A 14,034-nucleotide genomic window follows, 5' to 3' on the forward strand; every position below is an offset into this window, starting at 1 on the left:
TGGAGGCATGGATGGCTCAGGGCTTACAGACAGCTTCGCAGGGCAAAGGGAAGCCTCAGAGCGATCCTTTAGAGTGTCAGCCAACAAGAGAAACTGAGGGCATGGCCAGAGGGCTTCCTTGAGATAGCAGAACTTTCTGTGTGTTTCTTCTACAAACAGGCAACCGCTCTGAGAAATGAGGTCAGTTAAAACACCCGCAGCAAAGAAGAAAACAGATGGGCAGTGGGTTGCTCACGCTCTGCTGGTGGGCATGTGCTGTGGTGGATGCGTTTGAGAAAACACCCAAGCAGTTCCTCTGCACCTTAAACCTAGAGTTACCATTTGACCCAACTGTTCCACATCTAGCTCTGCTCCTGAGAGAAATGAAACATGTTCTGCAGGGAAGCATGTATGTGAACGTTTATACAGCGGCTGAACGGATACACAACATGTGGTACATCCACACAGTGGAATATTACTTGGCCATGCAAAAGAATGATGCATTGATATAGATCACTGACAGAAGCCAGTCCTCTAAAAGGCCACATGTTGTAAGACTCCATGTATATGGCATGTCCAGAATATGCAAATCCAGAGACAGAAAACGAGTGGTAACTGTCAGGTGTTGATTGTTATTATTGTTAAGTGCAATTAAATTGATTTCAACTCATGGCAGAATAAAACACTGCCCTTTTGGTGCCATCCTCAGGGACGCTTCTCTGTTTGAGTTCCCACAGCTCCTGTGCCAGTCCGTCTCATTAAGGATCTTCCTCCTTTTTTTTCTCTCCCTCTATTTCATCAAGCATTACCTCTTTCTTCAGTGATTGGTTCCTCCTAAGAACATGCTGAAAGTCTATGACATGAAGGGCGGCCATCCACTTCTGAAATAATCGGTCCATGTTCAGTCTGAAATAGCAAAGACTGGTGGGAGAGGGGATAGAAGGTGATTGCTAATGGGTACAAGGGATTTTTGGGGGGATGCTGAGAATGTTCTGGAATTATATACCGGTGAGCGTTGCTTGACTGAATATACTAAAAACCGGGGGATAGTACGCCGTAAATGGCTGGATTGCCTGGTCTGTGGATTAGATCTGGATGAAGCTGTTAAGAGAAAAGAGCCGGTGGGCCGTGGAGAAGATTGCAATGCTCATGGCCCAGATACTTGTTTTGTAAAGTGCACAGAGTCCTCGTGCCCCTTGGCTGGTGTCTAATTAGGGACCATTGTCCATGAGGCTTTTTTCTTTTTGTTTGTTTTTGGGGCATTTCATATGGCTCCATTTTCGTGTGCCTTCTGAGACCTGACTTGAGGCTCTTTGGTGTAAGATGTTGCAAGGAGGGGGAATGGGGGGAGTGAAATGCTCCTCCTGGAATCCCATCTCAGAAAAGCCAGCATCCTCCCATCCCCGTCTCCGCAGCCACCACAGCCCCACACAGGCGCCTTCCACCACCTCCCTCCCCACCCCCACCCCCCCCCCGCTCCGGCCTCACAGGCCTCCTGGCTACTTCTCTGGGTCCTCACCTCCCAGGAGCCTCCACCTTCAGTGCTGCTCTGCACATGGCCACGTGGGCTGTCTCTTCCACCCTTAGATTCTGAAGGGCCAGCTTCTCAAAGTCCTGCCTTGACCACTGTATTTCACTGAAATTCACATCACATAAAATAAGCCACTTTAAAGCAGCACTTGTTGTTGTTGGGCGCCGTTGAGTGAGTCCGGCTCACCGTTCACGTTATGGTGCAGCCTCCACCTCTGTCTGCTTCCTCAGGGCTGTGATTAGAGGAGATTCAAGCAAACCCACTACTGTTGAGTTGATGCCAGTTCCAAACCCCCTACGGTTCACCATTCTCAATTGATGATGTCAAACTGCCACCTTTTGATAAGCAGCCAAGGTTTTTAACAACTGCACTGACCAGGCTCCTTAAAGGAAATCTAATACTCATCAATCAGTCAGTTCTCCAGTGTCCCCCTTCTCCCCCTGCCCTTGCAACCACTGCTTTCTGTCTCTATGGGCATTTCATGCAAATAGGCTCACACAGTAGGTGACCCTTTGCCTCTGGCTGCAGTCACTCAATGGAACATCTTAGAGGTTCATCCATGTGGTAGGAACCAGTGCTTCGTTCCTTTTTCATGGCTGAGTAATAGTCCGCTTTGCTGCACACTGCAGTGTGTGTGTGTCCATACGTCTGTTGATGGGCACGTGAGCTGTTTCCACCTTCTGGCTGTTGTGAATCATGCTTCAGGGAACACCGGTGTACACAGTTTTTCATGGATGTGTTTTCACTTCTTGTGGGGATATACCTAGGAGTGGAATTCCTGGGTCAGTCAGTAACTCTAGGTTTAAATTAAAAAACAAACAAACAAATAAAAAAACCCATCAAAATGTTTTCCCAGGTGGCTGCACCTCTTACACTCTTAGGAACAATCCACATCGCTGGTCCTTCCCTTTCTTCCCCAACAGTCATGCTTTCCTGGATTTTGTTTCAGCCTTCGCTGTGTGAGTGGAAGGCACTTGGTGGCAAATGCAAATTGCAGCCACGTCCTCACATAAAAGTTGGCAAATTAAACCCTGAACCCACCTGCAGCACTACAGAAGAAAGGGCTGGTGATACGCTTCCCTAAAGATGCCAGAAAAGATGACCCATTGGAGACCTGTCCTACTCCATAACTCACAGCGTCACTGTGAATCAGGGGGAGAGGGTTATGATAGGGGCGAAGTCGTATCTCCATGGGGTTGGATTTGCAGCTCCTTCCGCTAAAGAACGGAGCATTTTCCATGTGTTTACTGGCCGTTTGTGCGGCTTTGGAGAGATCTGTGTTCAAGTCTCTTGCCCATTTCTAACTACCAGATTGCTTGTTTTGTTTTGGGTTTTTTGTTGTTGTTGTTGTTGTTGTTGTTGTTGAATCACTAAGCATTCTTCATACATTCTAGGCTCAAGAGCTTGTCAGATGTATTATATCTGATATGTGAATGAGATGATGGACCTAGTTATTATTATAGCTGATATAAAAATACATTAGCTCTGGTCTCCCAGGTCGTAGGTTATCTTTTGCTGTGATGTTGAAGACTGTGACAGTGATGTGCCAATCGTGGTAATGGGTACCCATGGTGGACAGTGTTGGCTGGAGCTTCCCGACTAAAACAAGCCTGGAAGCAGGAGCGGCATCCACTTCCAAAATGGCTTGCCTTGGAAAACTCTTACGTACGAACAGTGCTCAGGCTGTTCGTTCATAGGGTTGCTATGAGTCATCTACGACTCGACGGCACCAAACAACAATACCTTTGATGTATGGGATTTTTTATTTTGCTGATGTCTAATTTATATATTCCCCCCCTTACTGCCTTTGCCACATGTCATGTAAGACCAGTGTGTCTTAAACAACAGCCCTCCCCCACCCCTGCCCCCCCGCCCCGGTTCCTTCCCTGCTCTCGTGCTCCAGAACATTCTCTATCTACCAGCATGTACAGAGTGACCTCATCTGTTTGCTTCTCCTCGAGGGCAGGCCCTTTACTCTTAGCGTCTTCCCCGGTGCCTGGGACAGGGCCTGGTACACAATAGGTGCTGAATTATAGTGTTTGTTCACTGAAGGCTGGAGATGTGATGAAAGTACATTAACCATGTTTTCCACTCAAGTCGTCTACTCCAGATCTGGTGCCCCAGAGGATTCTCTCAACATGATTTGCCACCTGTCCGTGCTCGCTGCGAGCCTCCAAAGTGGGAGATACCAGGGTGTAGTCAGGGGGCACCTGTGGGCTTTGGGCTGGATCTTGGGAGGCGGTGCTTTTTGGGGTATCTCAGGAGGATTTGAACCAACAAGGCATGCACCCCTCTGAATGCCCCTTCTCTGTATTCTGTTCACTAAGCCAGAAAGCTTTTCCTTAACTCTCCGGTACTCCCTTTGAATATATGATTTTAGCCACCATCATAGCAAACTGCATAGTCCTCGCCCTGGAGCAACATTTGCCTGATGATGACAAGACCCCAATGTCAGAACGACTGGTAAGTGGTGCCTCTTCTGGGGTCTCGCCTTTGCTGTCCTCGTGAATTGGTTGGGGGAGGAACAAGGACTAGAGGGAGCTCTTAGTCTTAGAACCAAGGGCCAAATAATAGAAAGCCCAATTTATATGATCTGCCAGCATCTAGGGGAGAGAGGGGCCGTCCCCACCCTCCTTACCCAGCAGTGGAGCTGGGGTCATCTGGGAAGAGATGGGTGACAGATGATGCTCACATTGTCCATGAAATCATCACCCTGAGAGTAAAATTATCGTGAAAGGCGTTGACCACATTCAGAAGGAGAGGGGACCATGCAGTGAGTCCCCTCTCCAGATCTAGCAGGTGTCAAGACCCAGACACCTTCACTTCCTCTGTCCTTTTACCCCTTGGATTTTCATTCTTGAATGAGGAGTCACCACCAGCAGCCTAAGTCTGCATCACCCAAAATATACAGGCATTTTTCTTAAATCCCAACACGGTTCATTCCCTGGAATCATTCGAAATCCAGCCCATAGTCAGATTTCCATGTTAGTCTCAGAAATGACTTTTTATAATTGATTGGTTCCAACTGGTTGATTTCAAGATGTGTGATTCATCTTGGTGGTTGTGCTGCTGAAGACTTGGGATCTGCTGCCAGTTTTCCCTCCTGCCATTGACTTTTGTGAGATTGGCAGAGTCACGCCCACATTCTCATCCAGGACTGCTCCTTCCTTACGATATTATTGATATTACTGTTCCTTTAGCCCCCTGGTGTTTCCTGTACATGGGGGTCAGCCCTGCTCACTCAGAGAAATGCAAAACCAACTAATACATTGCCTCAAATGACGGTAATACATCGGAGGAAAAAAAAGTGTTTCTAAGCACGAAAGTGTGCAGCAACGTGTTAAAAACCAGTTGCCTTGAGTCACCACTATCTCATGGCAGCACCGTGTCTGCCAGACCTGTGCTCCGTGGGGCTTCCAGTGACCAGGCTGTTCTTCCAAGACACCCCTCTGGGTAGACACAAATGGCTTGTCTCTCTCAAGGGCCTCAAGAAGAGGAAGTTGTTAGAAATCACTCCTTCCTAATGGAAGTACACCAAATACTGTCTCAGGACTTTAACAGCTACGCATGTATTTATTATGTTGTGCTGTTGTTGTTGATTGCCTTTGAGTCAAGCACGACTCATAGTGATTCTATGAACAAAAGGCTTGAAAGCCCTTCTACAACTACTGACATTTATCGAAGTTCATAGAGTTTCCAGAAGCATGCTATTTAGGAAGTGAATGCCACTCCTGCTTCCAATGTATTTGTTATACTCTTATACTCTGTTATATATATATATACTGACCTAGCAAGCCTCTGGAATCCTTGGGTGGTACAAACAGTTAATACACTGCTGCTAATGGAATGGAAAGGGTTGAAGGTTCAAATCCAGCCAGAGATGCCTCAGACAAAAGGCTCAAGGATCTACTTCCAAAACATCAACCATTGAAAACCCTTTGGGATATGGTTCTCCTGAGACCTGCATGGGGTCACCATGAGTTAGAACTGACTTGACAGCAGTGGAGCTCTCAAGCCTCTGATTTTAAGAGCCTTTCCCCCCCCTTTGATGAGGCTAAATAAAAATAGACCATTGAAAGTAGAATAGTAAGCAAATAGTGATATGAGTGGTAAGCTGATTTAGAAAAAAAATCATGAAGGCAGAATGCAAATGATTGCAGTTGGAGGAGCGTGGTGTCGAGATGAGCAGATGCCCATGAGGAGGGCTCTGATGGAACTTACAGCTTAATTTCAGCTCTGATGGGCTGTCAGCTAAAAACAACCAGAGGGGAAGGGCTGCAGAGGCCAGAGCTGGGTTCTAGCTGTTTATCAGCCTCAGCAGAGGTATTTTAACAACTGGTTTGAATACTCTTTAAATATTTTAACAACCGCAAAACAGCTGTGCTGGCATGTACAGGTGGAGATGCTCCACAGACGTAGGCTTTGGGAGGGGGAGGGGGCCTAGAGACCACCTTCCGAGGCTTCCACGTCGGGCTTTGAAATCTGTGTCCAGTAGAACTTTGGACCATGATGGACTATCCAGCACGGCAGCCCCTTGAAACGTGGGTCGTGTGACTCAGGAACTTAATTTGCATTTTACTTCATGAAGATGATTTTCAATCCGACCAGCCACATGTGGACAGTGGCAACTGCAATGGCCAGCGTAGCTCTGGACAGATGGGTTTCCTCAGCCATGTGGTGTGAGGCTGTCCAGGAGGAAAGAAGATGAGTGTCCCCTCTTGGCTGCTGTTCTCTTGTCTGCGGGCATCAGCTCAGGCAGGATGGTGCATGGGAGCAGCGAGTGCTGAGACGGGGGCAATGAAAGGGGGGTGCTTTCCAGGGGGGAGCCAGGCTCTGCCCAGGCTGAGGACCACGACCACTGCCCAGCCAGAGACGCTGACCTTGCCTCTTCTTCCTTCCAGGATGACACAGAACCGTACTTCATCGGAATTTTTTGTTTCGAGGCTGGAATTAAAATCATCGCGCTTGGGTTTGCCTTCCACAAAGGCTCTTACTTGAGGAATGGCTGGAACGTCATGGACTTTGTGGTGGTGCTAACAGGGTAGGTGCTTTGCTCTTCAGGATGGTCTCGCCGAGGGGTACCGAGAGCTTTGGCAGTGGAGTGGTTGGTGTGGTCCAGGCTGGGTTTACGAGAGCTGAGCCCCTGCTCTGTTAATGTGCACCTACCTCCTTTCCCACCTCTTTACCATGGTGGACGCTTTCCATGACAGTGAGAACAGTAGCTTTATGGGGGGGGGGTGAACACTGACTTTTTATTTTTATATTCACCTGCTTCCAAAGTACTTGTTACTGTCCCCTTGCAATCATAAAGATGGCCCAGGACACACAGTGTTTGGTTCTGTTATACACAAGGTTGACGTGAGTCAGAGACAAATCAACAGGCACTGACAGCAACACCAGCAGTACTACCAGCTTACCACAGAGGAAACTCAAACACAGAGTAAGCTGAAAGAGTGACCAGCTAGGAGGTGATAGAGCTGGATTTCAAACCAGGGCGTTGAACTAGTTCGGCCTGGTTTAGTTATGACTAACAAAGTAACACTGGGATGGAGTCAGTTTTTTAAATGTGAGTGTACCAGAATGCTAGCTAGAACAAGAAAAAAAATAAATTACAAGTTGAAGCCCTTCTATAAGCTCAAGCTCCCTCTTAGAAAACAAGAACAGTGTGCTCATTGCATATCAGTCAAAGATCGTGTTTGTCTGAGTCAAAAACAATGGTGCCAAGCTCAAAGATGGCGCCCAGTTGAGCTGCATTAGATGTGTGCCACCTTCAGTGTTTTTGTCAATAACCCAAGCTCATGTATCAGACTCTTAAAAAGGCTTACTAGCTCTCTTCCACGCCTCACATTCCAGGGCTGGACCTCAACATTTTCCTACAACATTTAGCCTTCTGGATCACTCAAATGTTTAAAATTTGAATGTGTTCTAGTATGAGTTCATCAGCCTGACTGAGCTGGCTTAAGCCACTCTGACACTCTGTTTTGAACCTTTAATTTTGTGATTCCAGAACTCAGGCATTGGACTCTTGTTCATATGTGTGTCTCTCTTGGTTTGCCAGCAGACTTCTTGCCCTTTTTCAAGTTAGTGAGTGTTTACTGAAGACTTCTGGGTGCAAGGGATTGTGACGAAGGCTTTGGAGACAACCAGCCATTACCTTGGGCGAGTTTTCAGATATATAAACACGATGAACCATAGTTGGGGTGTGACAGTGTAGACCCTTGCCGCCAAGAACCCTGTAGAAGTAACACTAGCTACTGTGCAGACAAAACTCAAAAGGAGATAATGGCTTGAGCACAATGGAACTCTGTTTCTTGCTCAAAGTTCAAAACAAGTGTTACTAGTTGATGGGCTTCTATCTTCAAAATGTTGATGGAGGGACACTGGCCCTTGTCATATTATGTATGACTCCTCATTGCCAGTCCACAACTCTCAGTACCTCTGTGCTTATCTACACCCAGCTGTGGAATAAAAACAAACAAACAAAAAATACCCACGGAGTTGGTACTAGGGAAGTTTTCATAGAGCTGCCAGTTCCTCTGCCATTTGGACCCCGTTGGCCAGCACTCAGTCAGTTGATCACACCTCACTGCAGGGTTGCTGAGAGCCAGGCTGTGCTTAGTAGGAAAGGGAAATAGATGTGGTGAACAGCTTGCGAGTCTCTGCTGAAGACCCTCGGGCGTTTTCTCAGATTTCACTGTGGACATGGCCATCGTGCTGAGCCCTGGCTCCTTTGCCACTGCTTCCAGCCCTCTGGGATGATCCTGTCTCTTCCTGTCTAAGACTCCTCTTCACTGGGGAGTCCTTCCTCTTCATTCTCCCCTGGGCTTTGCTGCTACGCCTGCTCCTGACTTTCTTGGCGGATGCTATGAACTTGGCCCTCATGCCGTGTCTGCTGATCCCTTGCTATCCAGATTGTGAACACTTGCTGTCCAGAATGGTGTCACTTTCCCCCAGGAAGGGGCTGTGTATCACATTGACTCTTGTCTGTAACAAGTTCTGATGTGAGTGCTCTATTGTGAGGAGTCTGGGCCAGCTCTGGAGGATTTGAAAGTTCACTGAGGGACCCATGTTTGTTTGTTCCCTGTCGATTTGAACCCAAGGTTCCAGGTAGATGTCATTTCTCCATCTCTTATCTCTTTTCTTTTTAATTTTTTTTTGTATGTGTGTACTGTCAAATCAGATCTGACTGGTACAGGAGATTTCCCCTCCTTCTCCAGCAGAGCATCTGGTGGATTCAAACCGCACACCTTTGGGATTGCAGTGCAGCCACTTGCCACTAGGCCTCCAGAGCTAGCCTCTTCTCTCTTACCTGCTAGAAAACTCAGCTGTGAGATAGCCACCAAGCTGACTTTTTTTTTATTCCTAAGAATGTTGATAATAAACTCAGATAATCAAAAAGTAGTCAAGAATAATTTAACCAACACTTGTATATATGCATTATTTATTCAATGAATATTTATCAGACACCTGCTAGGTACCAGACTCTGGGGCACAGCAGGGGAAAAGACAGCCCAGAGCCCCTTCCTTCATGGGGTTTTATTCTAGTGGGAGAGCCGGGAGAACTAAAGGAATGAGTGAACGGGCAAATACCGAGTGTGTTGGAACAGGAGTGCCGGCCATGTAATGGGTAAGTGCTCTGCTGTTCAAACCCATCCGCAGTTTCATAAGAGAAAAGACTTGGCAAACCTGCACCTGGAGGATTTCAGCCTAAGAAGCCCCATGAGGCAGAGGGTGCCCTGTCATAGAAGGTCGCTGTGAACCTTGAGTCAAAAACCTAGTGTCAAGAACCCACTTGAGGGAGCTCTGCTGCCCTAGTGGAAAAGATACTGCACTGACATCCCAAAGGTGTGCGGTTCGAATCCGCCAGATGCTTGCTGGAGAAAGAGGGGTAATCTCCTCCTGTGCTGGTTGGATCCGATTCGATGGTATACAAAAAGAAAAAAAAAAAAGACTGAACAAGAAGCCGCTTGACAGCACACAACACCTGCAGACATGCGTTGGATATTGATAAGGACTCAAGAGGACAAACACAGCAGGAATACCATGAGTTAAGGGTAGGGAAGCTGGTAGCCAGGAAAGACATCGTTGAGAAGGTGATGTTTGGAGGAGGATCCGAAGGAGGTGGGGGAGGAGCCGCACAGGTAGCTGAAGGAAGTTGAATGTTGGGCAGAGGATACAGCCTGTGCCAGTGCCCTGAGCCGGACTGTGTCTGGTGTTTGATGAGAAGAGAAGAGGCTGGGTGCTTGGAGAGGAACAAGTGAAGGAAGAGCAGAGAAGATGAGGGCAGGAGAGCCGCGGAGTTAGCTCTCAAAGTGAAACCTCTGTGAGAGATTATATCATGAGCCTCCCTGGCCCCGATCCCTCCCCTCCCCAGGCCAGAGCATACGCCTCAAATTTGTGCTCCATCATCTCCAGTCATGTCTTTCCGTTGTTATTACGTAAGTATGTTATTGTTATGTGCCGTCAAGTCACCTGCGACGCACAGCAACCTAAACCCTGCTCTATCCTGTGCCAATCTCACTGTCTCTGATTCACCCATTATCTCATGACCCCCCTCATTGAATCAGTCCATCTCTTCAAGGGTCTTCCTCTCCTGCACTGTCCTCCCAACCGCCAAAGCATGATGTTCCTCCCCTAGGACTGGTCCCACCTTGCATAAGTACATACCCCTAAGAAATAGACGATGGGGTGGTGATGTAAACGTCCAACAGAGCAACACACTGCCTCGTCCTGGGCCATCCCCACCACCCTCTCACCTGGTCCTGCACCATGCCCACCACCACTGCTCGGCCTGAGCCCTTGCTGACAGCCCCCGTGTCGAATGATCTCCAGTGAGGGTCTTCGCTTGTGCTGATCCCGCACTTTGCCCAGCACCATGTCCTTGTCTAGGGTCTGGACCTTCCTGACTCCATGTCTGAAGTACACAGGATGACAAAGCCTTGCCCTCCTTACTTCTAAGGAGCAACCCAGCTGCATGTTTCTCCTAAAATGTGTTTCCACCTGCAGCCTGCCTCTTGCACTCCTCCTGAGACAGAGCTGATTGATAGGTCGTCCTCATTCACCCGCTGTCCCCGCTGTCACGTGCTCTGTGGTATGACTCTCTGACCATGTGTTTATCCATTTGGGTTGCGTCCAGCTTCAGGCTATTTTGAACCAAGCTGCCCCTCTTCCTTGCAAGCGAGTTTCTCTAGGGCACATGCCCAGGAGTAGAAGTGCTGAGTCGTGCTCTCTACAGTCTTTTAGCTTCACTGGATGCCGCCAAATTGCTCTGCAAAGTGGTTGTGCCGGTTTAGGCTCCCTGGGGGCCAGCTTCTGCTAGCAGGGCATGATGACTTGTCCTTGCTGGTAGGAAAGAACCTCAAGAACCCCTCGTTCCTTCTGCCGTGGTCTGTGGAACACATTGAGAAGCTCACCGGCTATGGAGCATGAAGTGAGATTCAGTTAGGGACCATTAATGGAAAGGCGACCTTGTGATGGGCCGCTTTGCCCCTTGAGTGTTTGTATCGGCTCCCTGCTCACAACTAGGTGGTCCTTTTTTTTCTGATTTACTGGTATCTCAGAGCTTCTGGATGAGAATTCCTCAAGAGTGGACAGGTCCTGAGGGTAGCTGGAATTTAGAAAGCCCATGAAGCCTTTAAAATGGCATGTGCATGTATGTTTATCTGGCCTTTATTTTCATCAGCTTCTCATCGAAGGTCTAGAACTCTTAAACTATGAGAAACCACCATTCTAGATTCTAATCCTTCTTCTTCCCCTTCTCCTTTCCTGGTTCATTCCCTGCTTCTGCTTTCCTTGCTTCTATCTCTCTCATAATCAACCATCCTTTCTTACCATCCCATAATTCTGTCTCCTTCAAATCAAGCACATCACTCAGGCTTCATTGCCTTATATTCCAAGGGTGGGGGCTGGTCAGTGTCTTGTTGGGTTATAAGCTGGGACCGGGAGCAGTCTAGTCTTCCGGCCAGTGTCAATTGCAAGGCAGAGGAGATGAAGACTTAATTTTGTGCTGAGTGCTGGAGGGTACTCAGGTGTATTAACTGGATGTTGAGACAAAGGTGACTTTTAACAGGGACTTTCTGGTTGCCGTTGTGTCTTCCCACATCCTTAGGAAGCTTCAAGATTAAATCATCATTCATTTTTCATAGACTGTCCAGGTCTGTGCCTTCTCGGGTGTAGCTTGGCAGAAAAGATCTTACCTGTGGATTTTTGTTTGTTCTGCTTAACTCAAGGCCTCAGAGAATGTCTAACTTTGTAATTTTATCAAACCCCTTGAAAGCGTCTTTCTATTGTATTTGAAGGCTCAATCGTTATACAGGAAATGTGTAAAAGGAAGATTTGAGAAGGTTGGCTAGATTTCTGAGACTGACAGAGCTTTTCCTGTAATGCTCAAAGATATATAAATATCTGAAGGATCAAGTAAAACACTTCTGCGGGTTAAAAAAGGAAACTGTGAACACTGCCGGGTGGAGATGCAGGTGAACACCTTCATATCTGTGGGTCTAGCCCTGTATCTGGCACATGGAACAGGTGCTCAGTGAAATAAATGGTGGTTAAGCTGGACCCAGGTGATAATCATGTTCTGGAAGGTCCAGTAAGTTGCCTTAGGATTTGAGGCTTTCCATGAATGTTGATATATGATATATGATCATGCATACATGATAGATACATGGTACATGGATGGGGGCGGGGTGGACTGGTGGATAGCGTCCATTGGATCAACTCTGAGCCATGGTGATTTTATGTACAATAGAACAGAGTGTTTCCTGGTCCTTCATCACTCACACAGTTGATGGAATGCTCATTATTTGGAGCTGTTGTACTAGTTATTCTCATCACAGCTCTGTCGCACCCTCACCCAGCCTCATCTTCACCGAACACATTGTCGTCTTCCAGAAACTGATCAGCATTGGACAGTATTCTGTTGTGATCCATAAGGTTTCCACTGGCTAATTTTGGCATGTAGATTATCACACCTTTCTTTCTAGTCTTTCTTGGTGAGGAAGCTACGCTGGGACTTAGCTACCATGGGTGATCCTACTGGTACTTGATCAGTGACATCACTTTGAGCATCACAGAAACAAGTAAGCCACCAGGATACACAGCTGACAGATAAAAGAGATGCTGTTATAGGTCATCAAGTCGGATCTAGCTCGTAACTGGCCCTCCAGCGGGTTTTCAGAGGCAGTAAATGGTGCAGGAAGAGATGGCACATCCTTCTCCCTTGGAGCAGCTGGTGAATTCGAACTACATGCCTTTGGGTTGGCAGTGCGGCTCCTCACCACCGGGCCACCAGAGCTCCCTGAAACATAGTAGTTCATAGACACAGAAAGTTAAGTAGTTGAATCGTTTATGGCCTGTGCCCTGAACTGCCAAGAGAACAAACAAATCTGTCATAGAAGAGGAGCAGCCAGATGCCCCTTGAAGGTAAAAGATGGCAAGATTTTTGCCTTCTGTACCTCGGGGATGAGAGTAGGAGGGACTAGTCATTTGAGAAGGAAAACATGCTCTAAAGAAGGATTGGCCATCCGCTTCCGAAATACAACAGGCCTAACCCTAACCCTAACCCATGCACAGTACACAGTACAGCACACAGAGGGTAGAGTAGTGAATAAGGGCAACTGAGGCCGAGCCCTCCGATTTGGAGCTGGGGCAGTGAGGGTTGGTGTGTTGGAATCAGTGAGACTGGTTCAGGACAGGGCAGGGTTCAGAGCTGCTGTGTGTAGGGCTGCAGGTGACTTGATGGCACATAACAACAACAATGACAACATGCTTGGTAGAGTAGAGGAACAGTGAAAAAGAGGAAAACTTGAGCAACAATGATTGAATATTTTTTTAATTAATTTTAATGAAAGTTTACAAAGACTTAGAGTTTCCATTCATTCATTGTTGTACTTTTCTCCCTGTCCATCCTCTCCCCCCTCCCAGTTCACTCTTCTCCTTGAAAAGGAAAAGAAAGAATTTTTTTTTTTTTAAAAAAGTGAACTGAGGGAGGGGCAAGGAAGGGAAGCGGTAAAAAGTGCAACAATGAGTGGATGAAAATCTAACTTTTCTGTACACTTCCGTTAAAATCACAATTAAAAAAAGCTTTATTAAAAAAGAAAAGAGGAAAGACTTCAACACGATGAGAAATTGTGAGGCTGATGCAGGGTCCGGCAGCCTACCCTCCTGTGTCCTGGGGTCACTGTGGGTCAAGGACAGCTCAACAGCCCCTAGTGACAACCCTGATGTCAGATCAGGTGTGAGACAAATAGGTCTTAATGCTGTGTTTTTGAAGCTCCATGAAAAGAAAGCAAGGTTGAGGCTGTGAGGTAACTTTTCTGAATCTCCCTTTTTCTCACCTGTAAGATACACGCAATGAAGGAGTCAACTTTGTCGGGCTGGTGAGTAGGAAAAGGCACTGTATGTCACAGATACTGCCCACTCAACCCTTGCTGGGTTTTCCAGCAGGGGGAGCTGGTAGTGAACTGAAAGGAAAAGAAATTAAAACCAATTTCTCCCTCTCCCTTAGTGTCTGAGCTTTGATG

At 47.2% G+C, this 14,034-nt stretch overlaps 1 protein-coding gene across 1 annotated transcript in view; it reads left to right on the plus strand.

Moving 5' to 3' along the window:
* CACNA1A (calcium channel, voltage-dependent, P/Q type, alpha 1A subunit) overlaps window positions 1-14,034 on the plus strand; it is a gene marked incomplete at its 5' end in the record, with an annotated part of 317,117 nt that overhangs the window by 53,023 nt on the left and 250,060 nt on the right. The window contains 2 exons of the mRNA XM_006900825.1: window positions 3,868-3,973; window positions 6,412-6,551. Coding sequence (XP_006900887.1) covers window positions 3,868-3,973; window positions 6,412-6,551 — 246 coding nt within the window. The remainder of the gene's footprint in view (window positions 1-3,867; window positions 3,974-6,411; window positions 6,552-14,034) is intronic.

This window comes from Elephantulus edwardii, unplaced genomic scaffold (assembly GCF_000299155.1).
Source record: "Elephantulus edwardii isolate Elephantulus edwardi_28Jun2011 unplaced genomic scaffold, EleEdw1.0 scaffold00296, whole genome shotgun sequence".
Lineage (NCBI taxonomy): Eukaryota > Metazoa > Chordata > Mammalia > Macroscelidea > Macroscelididae > Elephantulus > Elephantulus edwardii.